The 15,549-nt window shown below is 44.7% G+C and overlaps 3 protein-coding genes across 3 annotated transcripts; 1 reads left to right on the top strand and 2 right to left on the bottom strand.

Annotated features, from left to right (window-relative positions):
- Positions 1 to 1,219: 1,219 nt before the first annotated feature.
- CLUP02_10982 (cutinase transcription factor 1 alpha) lies at positions 1,220 to 2,271 on the top strand (the record flags this gene model as incomplete). The annotated part of the gene is made up of 3 exons (XM_049289953.1): positions 1,220 to 1,226; positions 1,297 to 2,085; positions 2,132 to 2,271. The coding sequence occupies 3 exons, from the start codon at positions 1,220 to 1,222 to the stop codon at positions 2,269 to 2,271; spliced, it is 936 nt and encodes a 311-aa protein (XP_049147098.1).
- A 2,742-nt stretch (positions 2,272 to 5,013) lies between these two features.
- Positions 5,014 to 14,158, bottom strand: CLUP02_10981 (serine/threonine protein kinase; the record flags this gene model as incomplete). The annotated part of the gene is made up of 27 exons (XM_049289952.1): positions 5,014 to 5,139; positions 5,202 to 5,363; positions 5,418 to 5,657; positions 5,730 to 6,617; positions 6,677 to 7,738; positions 7,821 to 7,844; positions 8,012 to 8,162; positions 8,257 to 8,301; positions 8,348 to 8,388; positions 8,474 to 8,509; positions 8,565 to 8,618; positions 8,678 to 8,759; positions 8,833 to 9,057; positions 9,169 to 9,199; positions 9,292 to 9,338; positions 9,412 to 9,461; positions 9,564 to 10,303; positions 10,366 to 11,106; positions 11,175 to 11,294; positions 11,355 to 11,542; positions 11,677 to 11,696; positions 11,771 to 11,803; positions 11,892 to 13,001; positions 13,054 to 13,683; positions 13,728 to 13,851; positions 13,935 to 13,986; positions 14,056 to 14,158. The coding sequence occupies 27 exons, from the start codon at positions 14,156 to 14,158 to the stop codon at positions 5,014 to 5,016; spliced, it is 7,125 nt and encodes a 2,374-aa protein (XP_049147097.1).
- Positions 14,159 to 14,269: 111 nt separating this feature from the next.
- On the bottom strand, positions 14,270 to 15,424 carry CLUP02_10980 (uncharacterized protein; the record flags this gene model as incomplete). The annotated part of the gene is made up of 6 exons (XM_049289951.1): positions 14,270 to 14,576; positions 14,634 to 14,912; positions 14,978 to 15,013; positions 15,072 to 15,151; positions 15,209 to 15,312; positions 15,397 to 15,424. 6 exons carry the CDS (start codon positions 15,422 to 15,424, stop codon positions 14,270 to 14,272), a joined length of 834 nt encoding a protein of 277 aa, XP_049147096.1.
- Between the last annotated feature and the right edge of the window lie 125 nt (positions 15,425 to 15,549).

Below are 15,549 nucleotides of genomic sequence, written 5' to 3'. Positions count from 1 at the left end.
GGGTATATATTATAAGTATTTATTAGCCCGAGGTAATTTTTAACTACGCTAGGGTAGCGTAGGTTATAGATCTAACTAAACGAGACGTCGAGGTATTTAATAAGCGGCTTAAGTAGTAGTAAACGAATCTCGATCGAAGTCTTATTTACTACCCGATCGACCTTATAACTAATAAGCTCTACGTCTTTGTTAATAGGTTATTTACGAATAATAACGACCTTACTTCGTAATTAGAGTATATTATTATCCTAGCTAACGAGAGTATAAGCGAGAGCGAATTTACTATATATAGTAATATAATCTATTACTTGTTAATTAAAAATAAGCGGGTAATAAGAAGTATATTAGCGTCGGAGGTCTATAGTATAGTTAACGGTATTAACCTCTCTTATGTAATTTTAATAACGCTAAAGAAGATTACTAATCGAATTAGCCTTCTACCTATTCTAACGGTTATTTATACCGATTCCTACTCGCTATATAAATACCTCGTTAAATTAAGAATAACGAAAAAAAAGAGGCTTATAATTAATATTATAGCCCTTAGGTAATCGTACGAAAGGCGCGAGATACTTAAGATCCGTTAGATTAATAATAAAAATAACCTCGTAAACGCTTTTATAAAAGTAGTACTAAATAAGGGATTAGAGTAATTCGTAAGTAGTAAAAAAGTCACTGTACGAATAGAGGGATAGGTTATATAAAAAGAATAAAGAAAAGGGGGAAAAGGAGACGACTTAGTAAACGGGCCCGAGGTCGAATTATACCTCTAACCGTAGCGGTTAAATTAATAAAAAAAAGAGAAAGTTAGTATCGGATTAGAAGTCTAATTCGACTGCGGTATATAGCCGACTACGCAGGGGCCAATTAGGGGCCCTATTTACGATTATCATAGCCAGCCTAACCTATAGTTAGAACCTCCTTTTTACACCTACGTAGATATCTAAATAGTTTAATTAATCTCTTCGTTAACTACGGTTCGAACCAACTACCCTATAATAGGGATACCAACAATCACAGTGCAGCCTCAGTCACCTTTAATAGCACTAAACAACGGACAGGAGGACGACAGCTCGGTGTTCCTCGGCGAGTCATCCTCAATACGTTATGTCACCAACAGCAATCCAACGCCGCCAACAGCCGGTACATCACCACCAGAAAACCTAAGGTTTCTGCATGCCGTTCCTCACGCTGTAAGAGCTGACAACTTACTGCCGGAATGGGAAGTAGAGCGCAGAAAGTCGAGGATTAGTTCTCTAAAAGCAGAAGGCGCCTTTTCATTTCCACCTGTGCCAGCCGTGGAAACGTTGCTTAAGGCGTACTTCCAATGGTTCCACCCATGCTTCCCTGTTGTGGATGAGGTAGATGTTTGGACGAGCTTCAAGGATGGCACCTTATCCCCTTTGCTCCTACACGCGATCCTCTTCATAGCTGTCATTCACTGCAAGGAAGATGATCTACCAGCCGTTGGACTCGGAGGCCGTCATGTTGCCAAGTGGGTGTTCTACAATCGCGCAAAGGACATTTACGACGTCGAGGTTGAGCCAAAAAAGTTCACAGTCACCCAAGCTTTGTTTCTTATGAGCTTTTGGAGAGCTGGATTGCTCCTAGAGAAGGACGCCCGGCACTGGCTTGGCGCAGCCATCAGTCTTGCTCAGACGAAGGCGCTCCACCGATCCTCGAGATCCGCTGTAACCGAGAAGAGGACCGAGAGACTTTCTAGACGCTTGTGGTGGGCCATCTATGTCCGCGAAAGGCAGTGTGCTGCAGCATTGGGCCTACCAAACCGGATTCGAGACGAAGATTGTGATATTGAGCCGTTAGAGCAACTTGATTTCGAGCGTGCGTTTGACTCGACGTTGCCGATTCACAAAGCCCAAGAGTATATCGCATACTTCATCAGCATTGCTCAACTCTCTAGAGTACTGGGGAAGATCGTTCATAGCGGATACCTCCCCAGCAAGTCACTATCCCCGAATGATCGGTCTCAAATGAGAGACGACCTCGTGAGATGGAGACAGCAACTTCCTGCAGTCATGTCCCTCGCCAACAACGAATTTGATGATGCGGCGGGCTTTCATGCCAGTATGTTGCACCTGGCATACAACAACCTCCTCATCCTATTGTACAGATCAGGTTGCATTGGCAGTGCTGAAGAAAGTCAAGAAGTCGACGGGCAGATCGCCCTCCAGGCTGCGGCAAGGAACTCCCGCATCATCGAGGATATGCTGCTGGAGGGGGATCTGCGTCACGGGCAAATTCACGTCATAACGAACCTCTTCAACACGCTTTATATTCATACGGTTCATCTTCGTTCTTCAAATGGTGCCGGAAGGGCGATCGTTGAGCACAGAGCGAAAGTTTGTCTTTTGGGCCTGCAAGAGCTACAAAAAACGTGGGAGGTTAGGATGTGGGTGCTGCAGTTATTTTTTCAGTATCTGGATCGATCTACGGCGGCGCGATTACGGATGCAGGATGATAAGTCGACCCACCCCCTTTTAGCCACCCCCCCCCTTTTGGCTACCCCATTTCTCTATCCCAGTCACCGCATTAAAACCCTACCCACGATTTTTAAACTACTATAATAATTATAAAAATCGTCTAAATATAATTCTTTTTTATATACTTATTTATTAATATATAATAATCTTATATACTAAAAATAAAGTTATTTAGGCTCTTAAGGTTATTAAAAAAAGTCTTTTAGTTAATTAGGCCTCGATTAAGTTCGGAGTTCTAAGGTTAACTCTTTATAATTATAAAAGAGGCTATTAAATAAGGGTAATAATATTTATAAACTTTTAAAGGCTTCTTTTATAATAAGAAGACTAGCTAGCTTAGTAAGTTCGTATTTAATATAATTTAAGTATTATATTAATTTATAAATAGTTTATAAAATTCGCTAAGTAAGTTCTAAGATCTTAGGGGGATATAAATCCTTTTAAAAAGAGATAAATAAACGCTTTTTTAAAGAGGAACTTATTAATTAAGGTTTAGAAAAGTCGTATTATTAATTCGAAGTATTTAAATAGAGCTATTATTAATATAATTAAATTATAGTTTAAATTATTTAATATACTAGAGATTAGTAATATTAAATAAGTTAATAAGTATAATATAAATAAGACTAGTATCCTAAAGGGTAAGGGATTTAATAACTTAGTTTTAAATAAAATAGAGACTATAGTAATATAAAATAAAAAGCCTAGTTTGCATATTTAAGTATTTATAATTAAGTATATTTTTATTAATAGTCGAGCTATTAAATTATTAGTTATATATAAAAGAAAGTCGGTATAGTAGTAGTAGTTTTTATTTAAACTTAACCTTTATACTAATTAGGAGTTTATAATAATAAATAATAGTTAAATAACTAATAAAACTATCCTTAAGTAGTTAAAAATAGTATTCTTATTATAGACTAAGACCCCCCCTCTTAGGGGGCTTAGTATACTTAATAAGCCTCAACTATTAGTTCTAAATAGTTATAGGAGTTATATAATAATAAAATTTATATAAAAATATTATAAAAATAACGTCTATTTACTATTCTTATTATTATATACTTCCTATATCCTCTAGTTATTAAATATAACTATTTTTAAACTTATTAAGTTTAAGTATAAAAAGGAGCTTAGTAAAGAGGATATAATAAATAATTTTATTATTATTAAAAAGTAGTACTTCTTAAGCTATTATTAAAAAGCTTATTTAGCTAGTTTAACGTTATTAAATATACGAAGTAAGTAGAAAGTAACTAGACTATATTCCCTTAATATAACTAAACTACTTACTAATTTAATAGTCCTATTTAACCTAGTTATACTAACTAAAAAGACCGTAAATACTAAGTAAATAACTAATAATACTAAAAAAGCTATTAATTAAGTATTAGCGGCGTTTATTATTAACTAGTTAATACTTAAAAAAGCTAACGAGCTCTACGATTAGTTAAAGTTATTTATAGAGCTTAGTTTAGATTATAATACTTAACGACTATTATTTAGAAAAATAAAAAAAGTATTTAATAAATAAGCCTACTATTTAGTAATATCTTAGTACTATATTCGAGTTCTAAAAGCTAAAATTAACTAATTAAGGCTACGAAAAAAAAAGAATATACTAATAAACCTAAATATTAAGTTTATAAATATTTAGGATATATAAAGAGCTTAAAAAGACTTTAATAACTGTTTAATTAGTCCTAGTTAACTTATAGGGGTCGAATTACCTAAAGAGAATAATAATTATATTATTATAATAATAGAAGATAGTTAATTAATTAAGTATAGTTAGTGGCGATATTTTAATACTATATTTTGATAGGGTGGCTAAAAGGGGGGGGTGGCCAAAAGGGGGTGGGTCGACTTATCTCTTTCGTATCTGGACTTGACAGTGTGCAGGATGTCAATAACAATCCGACGATGATGGGTGGCCTCAACCATGGCTCGGCTGAGCATAATGGGGAGGATGGACTTGATACACTACTAGCGTCTGAACCTCCATGGTCATGGTCCACCGAAGAAGCGAATCAATTCCTGTTTACACAGATTGAAAATGACTTCGCTTTCGGCGAGGGAGGCATATTGAATTGGAATACTGGCACACCGGCTACCAATTTGCCATCAGTCGATAGTAACTCGCCGACAACTGTGGGCTTCTGAATACAACGTGTCAGATGTTCTTGGAGAGAATTTCGTTTGCAAAAGACCAGTGCCTATGACAAAGCTTGAACACCCGGTTAATATGGTGAACTACATCAGAATCAATAGGCTTTATCATACTTCCGCAAGCTATATTCGTCTTCAGGTGTCTGAAACTAAATGAGTTGCTGCCTCTGCAGGTGGCTTTTCCATCCACTATGTATCTGTCAATGCAATGGCTTCTTTACGCCGTTGAGCTGGTATTTCTTCACTTGACATGCCTTCACAGGCATCCTTCTACCTTAGGACCATGTTCTACCTTAGGACCAAGTTTTGTTCGAGTGCATCAAAACAATCTTCAGCCGATTGACTAGAGAATGGGGATGTGTCTGGTGTACTCGCAAAACTTGATGCCGCCTCCGACACACTCATGATCGATTGTGTGGAATCTTCTGTACTGAAGGACAACAACCTCGCCGATCTCGAAACACTCTTTCTATCAGAGGCCAGCATGGAAATAGGTTTGGTGGCTGAATGCGAGAAGTAAGACGATTGCACTGGAGAGCCCACTGGCTTGACTGGCGGTCGTTTCACCCGGTCCTTTGTTGGGGATAGCTTATACTCCCTACTGTTGACGGCAGCTGCTGGTGAAAGAGATAACGATCTATCCCTCCGGTCGGACTTGTCAGGAGTGCCAGATGAACTCGGTATTTTGCCCTCCTGCTCTCCGGTGTCAGTCACAATCTGGCAAATGTTATCGGGCTGATCACATACAGCAGGAAATTCCACAGATATACAGGGAAATCTCAATGGATCGGACACGCCATGAGTCCCACTGGTCGCATAAGCTGCGTCACGTTTGCTCTTCCGGATCAACTCGTTAATTACAGGCTGTATTCTCGAGCAAGCCCATCTCTCTTTAGCATCTGGCACAAGCATTGTGTACTGAATAAGGTTCAGCATTTCATGCACAGGCTCAGCACAGCTCTTCTGTTTATGCAGGTCATCAATCCACTAACAATTTTTAGTAAGACCGCGGTAGGCATACATCACTAGGAGAGCGACGGCTTCGTTGGGACTACTTACATCAGTGACGGATGTCTTTACATCAGCTGTCGAGGGTGCATCATCTTTACTTGGATTGAAGTTGAAGAACTTATCTTCAAGAAGAATCCTCGATCCAGTATGCGAGCCATCTTCTTGGAGTCGAGAGTCTGTAAAATCTTTCTGTGTTCGGTCGTGGCCGACAAGAAACCACGATACGAATTCGAGGAAGACGCAACCAAGGGACCAGATATCATACCTCTGCGATATTGTTCTTTTCAGATCCACATCGGGAGGCCGATAAGATCCCGAGAAACCCTTGACTGCGTCATAAGCGACTTTGGACCTGGAATCGGCAGTGTTGAATCTAGTTAACCCAAAATCAGATATTACAAGAAAGTTGCGACGCGACTCTTCGTATTTCTTGAACCAAAGAATGTTTTCTGGCTTGATGTCGCCATGCCGACCCCAGTGTTTGTTGTCAAGCAAGACATTTGGGTCGTTAGGAACAGGGGCGTAGTTGTCTTCTTTGGACATAGTCCTCAGATTATGAATTCTTCGAAGGGCGCGGACAAGGCCTGAACATTGGCTTAGAAACCAGACAACCTCAGCTTTGCTCCCTGGGTTGGCGTTGGTTTTGCTCCAAAATTCCCTCAAATTACCATCCGCCCAAGGAAAGACCAGATAGTAAGATTGGCCATATTTATATGTGAGCTGAAGCTGGATCAAATGGTCAGGGTCTGGGCCTCTTGATCCTACTCCTAGTCTTTCAAAAAGCTCCACTTCTCTCGCATACTCTTCATGAGTTTCAAGATGAAGCTGCTTGACTGCGAAATGCCGGAGGACTTTCCCTCGTTCCTGAGGAGGAATTAGAAAACAAGTGCAGTTGTAAGAGGAGGGTTGTGACTTGCCTTGGATGTAGTGTCGCGACTGTAATGAGCGTGGTGGATTCTGACTTTTCTAACGCTTCCATAGCCGCCAATTTGAACTAGGTCGTATTCCTGGAATGGTAGGATTGTTTTTGATGTAATTTCGTAGTAGTGCACGTCATCGCCTGGAAGTTTGAAAAAAGGTGTGCAAATTGTCTCCTGGCACTGAACAAAATTGTTGATGTGCTTGGTACGCCAATGGTTCAAACAACTCAAGACCGTACCGTCCTTCTTCTGAAGTTGGATGACAGGTTTGTGACGCAAATTCCGTTTTATTTCTAGCGGCAAAAAGCTGTCATCGATGTCGTGTTTAATGAAGTCTTCGATTAGCTTCACTTGCTCCATCAAAATCAAGATAGCAAATATCTTTCGTCGCTGGGGCTGGGCCTTGACCTCATCTGGCTTGCCGCTGATACTGGAGACCCAACTGTTGATGACTTTGGGCTTGAAGTGAGGGAATGCATGCCCCAAAAGCCGTTGTACGGCCGTCGGAGTTACGATGCGGCGGAGTGCATCGAGAGGCAGAAAGCCTTTATCTTCCGAGGCTGAAGTTATGCTGGCGGCAAACATGGCGTCGCTCATGGTCTGAACATCGGCGTCATCGTTGGTATTGTCCTGAGGCCGTAGTGCAGGATGATGAGAATGTAATGCCTGAGTCCCAATACAATCATTCGCCATCTCTGATGACTCCCACTCAATGTAATCTGAATGACCCATATCCTGCACAGGCACGATACTAAGGAAGCTGCAGTTTGAGGCTCCAGCATCGGATGAACAGCCTCCAAATGATCCTAGGTTCCGATTTCCTTCGTTGATGAGCGGCAAGTTCCCTGCAACTTCTTCGTGACGCGTTTCAGTAAAGTCTTCGTCGGTGACACTGATACGCCATGAGAAGAGCAAATCGCTTTGACTAGCATCTTTTGTCCCCACTTCTGAGTTTTTGGAAGTCGAAACGGAGTGTCCGAGCTGAGGTGCCTGAATCTGATTCGACGATGTTATTCCGGTCGTTGGTCCGTTTGAAATCGGGGATTCGGCGATGGGTTCGGCGATGCCCAAAAGCTCCCGATCGATGCCTGCTCGCTTTGTGGGATCCATCCTCAATGGTATCTCAAGGCGGACAAGCTATTGGAAGTGGAACAATCAAGTTAACGTGACCAAATTGGAATCTGTCTCGTAAAATGAGTGCAGGGCCTATGCTGATGACCTTGAGATGGCAGCTAGCAGACAGCTGAACAAATCATGTGCGAATATCATTGCTGATGGTTGAGTTAACAAGCAGGTAATATTTGGTAGACCAGATGTTGGTGCCAGACCCCGCAGCTTCCATTTCACTAGTCGCCTTCAGCGACGCTGGATTTTAATTACCATAGGTACACCACATGCCCATTCCCGTACCAATATGGTGGTGTAACTGAGACGTTTCGATCGACCAAAGCGGGCGGAAAGGCACTGCCCTATTTGCCGTGATACTTGGGCTCCCTGTTGTGCTCTCTTCTCGTAGCCTACCTCGAGTTGCATCGGCAATAGCCAATTAGCAGATGTGATGCTACACCACCTTTTCTCATGTCACCGAGACTGTTAGAAGCTAAGCCCCCTGCAGGTATCCGGAAAGCCTAAGAGGCGTCTAAGGGAAGTCTTACGCAGCGGGGGGCTTGGGGCTGAGCGTCAAGGTGGTTCGCCATAGGCTGCAAATGGGACCAACACCGCATCACTCGATCTTACTTGGCTTACCTGGGCAACTGCTGCTTGCAGCCACTCATATATCGTTGAGACTATGATTCAGGAATCACCGAGGTCATACCTCCGGTCTTTCTTGATCAGATCAGGCTATGCCAGCTGAGGTTAGCAAATGATCACGCACGCGAGCATAGCCCCAGCGCCTCCGTCAGGCAACTTTCCGAATTTGATGTGTCTATTTCAGTCGCAATGACACCGCTAGCCGCCTGACGTGGCGGTATTTACGCATGTCTAAGGCTGGGAGATTGGGCTGTTCTCGGTATCTCTATCTGTGTTTCTGAATGTTGTTTGGAGCGTCTAGATTTAAACACAACAACCGCTCACTGAAGCTTGCGACCTAGAAGCCAGCAAAGAACAGCACCGGCCTTGGATACACTGCTCAGTGATACAATGCCGCAATACGCATCTGTCAAGGATTTTGAATCAGGTCACTACGATCAGCAAGAACCTGTAGAACTACAAATTCACTCGAATCTCACGAGCTCTTCTCAATTGCTACGGGCGCTAGAGAGACGACTACCCAGCGGCAGTTATACTGTAGAGATGCGGCATAACATATACACGGTGCGAGTCGATAGTCAGAAAGCTCCGTCCGAAAGCTCGATGCTGAAAGCAAGTAAATACCGCCTGTAGGATTACTCTGGTATGTGAAGCCGGCGGATGAAGTCCATGACTGCAAAGCTCTAAGGAAGCGGATGCTGATTCTTCATATCATTAGTACATGTATGATTCATGAATGTTAGATCTATGAGCATTTGATTCTAAGAGATGGGCGAAAGCGATATGGGGCAGCGCAAACTGCGCGAGCTGGACACTCGCAACTATCGAGAACACGGGCTAGACTGCCTAACAGAAAGGACAAATGATTCCAGCATGGATTCAGCAGAAATCGAATTGGAGGGAATTCAAAGGACTGAAATATTTTACCTAATTCACACCGAGAATGTAATGGCGGCCATCGGCATCGACATCAGTCATTTGATGCCTAGGCCAAGTCTCTCGATTCGTATTTTCAAGACCGCCTCTTCACAATGCACAAATAACGATACACAACACACAGTGATGACCAGCTAAAAGTCAAATACTTGCTTGATAGGAATAAGGTCACCTAAAAAGTGATCTGGAAGAAAACAAATAATATCCCACTTTGACATTAAATTCATGAAAACCAGGAGATTTTACGTCAAAAATTCTCAAAAACCTACTGCACCTCAACGTTGAGCTGCGGCTCTCGCAGTAGGATGTGCTCAGCCAGTAATCTTCCTACGCCAACGCGCTCATATCGACCACCTTGTTCTTCAGATAGCCTCGCAATGACAAGAACATAATGTTCTGGCTCCCGGGTCAAACCCTCTGTCTTCTCCTTCCCAATTACAATGCATCTCAACTGATCTATCGTATGCAGCTTTGACTCATCGAATCTTACTCTTTTGAGGAGTTCGATGGCATCCAAGCTGATACGGCTCGCAACGCCACGAAGGAGAGGAATCTCACTGCCCTCGGAGACTTCCCAATGAGTTTTCTTCCCGCTGTCGGTGTTGAAAGGCGTAACAATATCTTTGGTCCAGTTGATATGTTCGAAGGGAGCCTCAAGATAGGCTATCGGGCCTTGATATGCCATCCAGGACCAGGAGGGGACTCGCCTACCTGGAGGGTATGAGATTCTATCGAGTGACGCATCATGAGCTTTCTGCCAAAGGAGACTTCGTTGAAGGTATTCGTCGAAAATTCCAAATCCTCCTTTGGTAACAAAGTCCTTTACCAGCCTCTCTTCTAGACCCTTGATTCCAATGGACCGATCGCTCGGTACTGTGAATGCGAGCCGGGAATACATCTGATAGAGGGTTTGGAATGTCACAATTCGGCCTCCCTTGAAGTACTCTAAGGCTGATTTAGGGAAATCGGAGTCCCCGAGAAGTGCAGCTTGTCGGCTTGTTGCACCAATATCAGCTATTAGACCTCCAAGAGCCAAAGATCTGGGACTTACTTAGAAAGCTTCATTAGAGTCTCACAATGAACGCCCTTTCCGCATTCCCAATGCACCTGAGATGCTGTGAAGTGAAGTGTTCGGCGCGATAATGCCCTCTCTTGTAACACCCATCCGCGCTGGTTGAGCACAGCTTGTTCGACATCTTGGTGAAAGTCGTCAATCGACTTGCGCACAAAGGTAAAGCCACTGTCGGGTCCCTCCAATGTTACGAATGGATGCTTTGCTTTCTGTCGCAAGAAACCTTCAGCCGAAGAAGACGCTGCTGTAGCTGCGATAGTGACATAAGCAGAGCTGAAGACATGCTCCATGCGCGTGGCCTCAAAGGCCCAATCCTGCTTATCGTTCTGTACAATGCAGAGTGAATCAATCCACAGGTAGCGTAGTCCCAACGCTCTCGTGATTTTGACCGCGTCTTGAAAACTCTTTGGAAGAATGCCGAAGTCAATCCGCTTGCGAAAGACATCGATATTCTCCTTCAGGGTGCGAACTTGAGCTTGAGAATTCACTCCCCAGCAGTGGCTCAGGGCAGTGTATCGTTCGAGTGGAAGAAACTTCCCTTCGCAGAGATGAATAGTAGAATTCGGGTCTGTTCCAACATCAAGGACGCGAGTGGGTAGCTCGGTACGATCATCGACGCCATGGCTGTGTTGTTCGTCACACACGCGCAGCCATTCGTTCAGCAGAACATATTGCTCAGGGGAGCCTGTTTCCGGTAGGGTAGGAAAGCCGATCTGTGCATGTGGCGGTATAGAGCCGCCAGTCGCTATTGTTGTTTCCAGTAAGCAGGCATGTTCGACCAACAATGTGAACGAAGTTGCACCCGATGCTTACCTGGGCTGACATAAAGACTCAAAATGGTGGGACCATCCGGATCAATCTTCAACGACGAGCCTTCTCTTCGACACTTCAATTCACCGCCATCTTCTATGCCAAGCATTTCAGCACTTCGAACTAGAATGGCGCACAGCTCGCAAGCCTGAGATCTGGATTTGAGATCTCTAAGTCGTTCACAAATAAGAAACATCGGCGTCCAGATATTGTACCCCTTGCAATTACTGCACAGTGTGGAACCTTGTGGGGTCGGGAGGGGCGATGCGGATTTGTGATAGAATTCGCTAGCGAAATGGCTATCACTCTGCAACTCCCACACATCTCGGAAGTTGTCAAGTTGCTGATGAGAATTAGCGGGAGCAAAATGGCTAGAGCAGGAGTTTCCGATAAGGCTTACGCGCTACATAAAAGACTGTTAGCTACAAATCGCTTCAAGTATGTCAAAGAGACTTACCATCTATCACAGTGTCAAAAATGAGTCAATTTGACTTATTAGCAATACCTGAAGGCAAATATCAAGGACTATGATGTCAATTAGAAGTAGCTTACGTTCTGGGACGACTCGAGTTAGTACAGAATATACCGAGAGACCGCACATTTTTCAAAGTGAAATCAACCATCACAAAGATCTCACACTCACATACTGTGCACGAAGTATCTCATTAGCATCAATTCTTATGGAGACTGCTATATAGTATCATGCCAGGGTTTTCTTACTTCTTGAGCATTCGGAATCGGAACTTGCATGTTGACATCGCTTAGTTCAGCAACGGGTTCAACAATCATAGGAGTGTCTGGTATGGGCACGTTTGGTGCGATCCCTAGAAGCGCAGGCTGTAGGTTTTGACTTGTTGTTGCGCGACCTGGGAGAGGTCGTTGACCAGGAACTTCCAGCTTAGAGCGCCTGTGTTCAGCGGGGACTGCGCTAGTGCTGATGCGATCCCATAGAGTAGAATCCAGCAAATAGTTTTCCTGTGCTTTAGCTTGTTCAAAAATACTCCTCAGCCTTTCGTACAGCTCTGTAGAGTTTGTCCGACCATCGACTTCAGGTACTAGCATGTTCAAGTCAATTAGCTCCAGTACGTCTTTGAGCGCAGTGCTCGATGTAATGTCGCTTCGCAGAAGGTCCTTCGACATGCGAGAAATCCACCCCTTGACCTCGCGATGCTGATGGTAGCCTTCATCATCTTTGCTCCAGAATTTCTCTTCGATACTGGCCCTGTTGAAGGCCTTCAGTTTGCTGTTCCCATAGAGCACCCAGATGAGAAACTCAAGAAAGACGCAGCCCAGTGACCACACATCGTAGAGTCGGGAGATCTGCTCAGTAAGCCCGAACTCCGGAGGCTCATAACGGACAGTGCCGGTCATGGTATTCGTCGGCTGGTTTCGATCTCTGGTAGCCTCGAGATGGAATCTAGCGAGCCCTACATCGGCGACTCTGAGAACACCCTTGCCGTCAGTCTCAAGGAAATGAAGAATATTCTCGGGCTTCAGATCTCCGTGTCGGCAGTTCCTTTCGTGCAAGGCACTGATGGATCCGCAGATTCCCTGCAGTTGCCGTAGAACCCAAAGAACAAGATGAGGGTCCCTGACGGGCACAGGTCGCAATTTTTCTTGGGAGCTCCAGAATTCTTTCAGGTTGCCACCCTCCCCCCAAGGGAAAAGAAAGCCCCTGAGATCACCTCTTCGATATGCCGCCAAGGGCTTAATGAGATGAGGGTTGTCGACATTGCGTATGGTCTCCAGAATATCCGCCTCTTTCTCATAGTAAGAATCCATCCCAATTCTCATTTCCTTTGAGGCGACACGAATCTTCTTTCCTGTAATCTGTATCAATTGTAAGCTACTAAAGCACATCTTGACGGGGCAAGATCTTTACCATCGGCAGGACCTTCTGATGTGCATCATGAATCATCACTTCAAACACGGAACTGAAAAACCCCGCCTTTTGGTGGTTGATCTTTATGATAAAAGGAAGAGGACAACTAGAGTGCAGATTGTGACGAAAGGAATTGGCAGTGAAGACTGGCGCAAGAAATTGCCATTGACTGTGAAAGAAACTGTCAAGAGCGGCCTTCCGGCGACTTGCGAATAAAGGCCACCTTTTGCCGCCTCCGATGCTCTCCATACAGTACCCAGTCGTATTAGGGTTCTTCACGACCTTGACGGGCAAGTCGTCGTCATGAAACTTTTGAGGAGCATCGGCTAGATCTTGAAGTCGCTTCAGATCATCGCAAACAACCAGAGTAAGAAATAGCCGCCTAGCAGGTTGATTCGGGTTCGTGACGTAGGCTACAAGGGATAATAGTTGATCACTTGCCACATACGCCTCGAGCTCTTCCTCGACAATACTCCTAGATGTCAAGGTATCGATAATGTCGGCTGGCAGAAAGTCTTTGTCATCCTCGGTCTTACAAAGGTCCCGGTTGATTCTGTCCTCAAGTGAATCATCGCTAAGAGAGGAGCTGAGAGAAGAAGAAGCTGCTTCGGGTGAGTGCGTTTGGTTCGTCTCTGATGAGACATGACCATCAGTGCTCGTAGAGGGGTCCGTACGCAGAGATCCTTCTGCTCGACGTAGTAATCAGCATTGAACAAATCCTTGCCAACAAGTACGTTTGTATCAGATGTCAACTTTTTACGGTGACCCTGGGCAAAGCTTGATTTCCGGGACACAGTCCTGAGTCCATCCAACAGGGCACTCACTTCCATCTGACATAATTACGGAGCTTTCTACAGTGTCTTCTGGATGCGCCATCTTACTCGAACGCCTTCTTGTGCGACTTTCTGATCGAGGCAATCCGTATTGGGGTTTCTAATTGTACGGGTCAGCCTCAATTCAATGCATGTGCTCTTCAAATCGGGCGTAAGCTAAAAGGTGGACTCACCAGCGAAGCGAAGTAGTGCACAAATAGTAGGAGGAGGATTGTACAAGATATAGGCCAAGCGAAGTATTCGGTAGCTTCAAAGATACTGCTAGCAGACATTTTTTGAGTTGAAGTCAGAACCCAATCGAGTCGGGGATTGCAGTGCGGGGGCGGCGAGTAACATAATGGTCTTATGCCGGTTTTTACTACGGCCGGACGCGTACGGCCAAGCTATCTGCAAACTTGCAAGAAAGTGGCCAGCAAGACAGGCGTCCGGTTGTGATAAGACATGGTCGCTATGCAGAAGCTGAATAGAGTGGCTGTTCCTAGTGGCAACTGGCGCAGCGTCTGGGGTATCAGCAGCAAGGCTCGGTGCAGGGGTTTCGGCACGAGAGTGCTGATCTCGAGTCTTTCGAGGCGCGATATCTGAGAATTTTGGTCACCCTTGAAGCAGGCTGCTGGTGGATCGGGTCGGGTGCAAGCAGGTGGTCTCACTCGATTCTTGGGGACAGTAGACTTCAGTCTCCGGTTGGTCAGCCTGATATGAATGTCCTAGAGTGTCCTGCAGGCGATATGTCCCGCGGCTTTGTGGCACGCCGACTTATGCGAGATTTCGTCCAGCCTGCCTGAAATACCATTTCGTTGGACTCTGCTAGTTCCGAAAGCCTGCATGTAAGTAGGCGCCGAGGTTCCGTGCGTTGGGGAACACAAACATCTAGGTATCTTGCGCGCTCCTCGGCGACGGTCGAGAAAAGTGAGATTTGAAATCTCCGTTATTGTTAATAATGAGGGAGAGTTCATGCCGGTTGCCGGAGCCGGCCCGAAGTTTACTCGACAGTAGAACCCCGCCGAACGGCTCGGGACTCCGGCGGGCCTGTGCAGTACGTTCAAGTGCTTTAGGTACCTACACGACCTTGAATCAATCATATAATAAGAAACTTCAAGGCTGTCGAAAATCCATCGACATCAGCGATGCTCACAATGAGTGCGAAATGGCATCGTTAACACAAATGGCTACGGCAGTCTTTCTAACATGACCTTGAACATCATCTTCGCAGCTTTCTTAACATGGACTTCTGGCGGATTCGTCTTATTATCGACCCTAGCTGACACCTAGCATCCGTTGATTGCGGGGTATAAAGCTTATTGAACCGACGAACACCACTACACGTTCCAGCCCGTGACGTCGGCCAGTTTACATCTACGAATGGGCGAGATGGGGCTGGGTTGTTTCCCCTCGCGATCTATCCAAAGGGAGGCGAGGGTTCCCGAAGCTGTGAGACATGGACTCTCCTATCGGCATAGCACGGCAGCGGCAGCGATAAGATCTCACGTCATTTCACAGCCTGATCACCTACCCCTCCCTCCCTTTTCCGCCAGCTGCATCTTCACATCTACGCAACCAAATTACCAGGCCGAAAGCCATCTCGTTTGGGGACTAAATCCATCAACTTGCGGTTGAAAGGCTGTCATAATTCCTTTCCAACCTAAGCTATAATCCAGACCTCTCT

The sequence above is a fragment of the Colletotrichum lupini genome, chromosome 5, assembly GCF_023278565.1.
Source record: "Colletotrichum lupini chromosome 5, complete sequence".
Classification (NCBI taxonomy): Eukaryota; Fungi; Ascomycota; class Sordariomycetes; order Glomerellales; family Glomerellaceae; genus Colletotrichum; species Colletotrichum lupini.
This window is presented reverse-complemented; position numbering and strand designations above follow the sequence as displayed.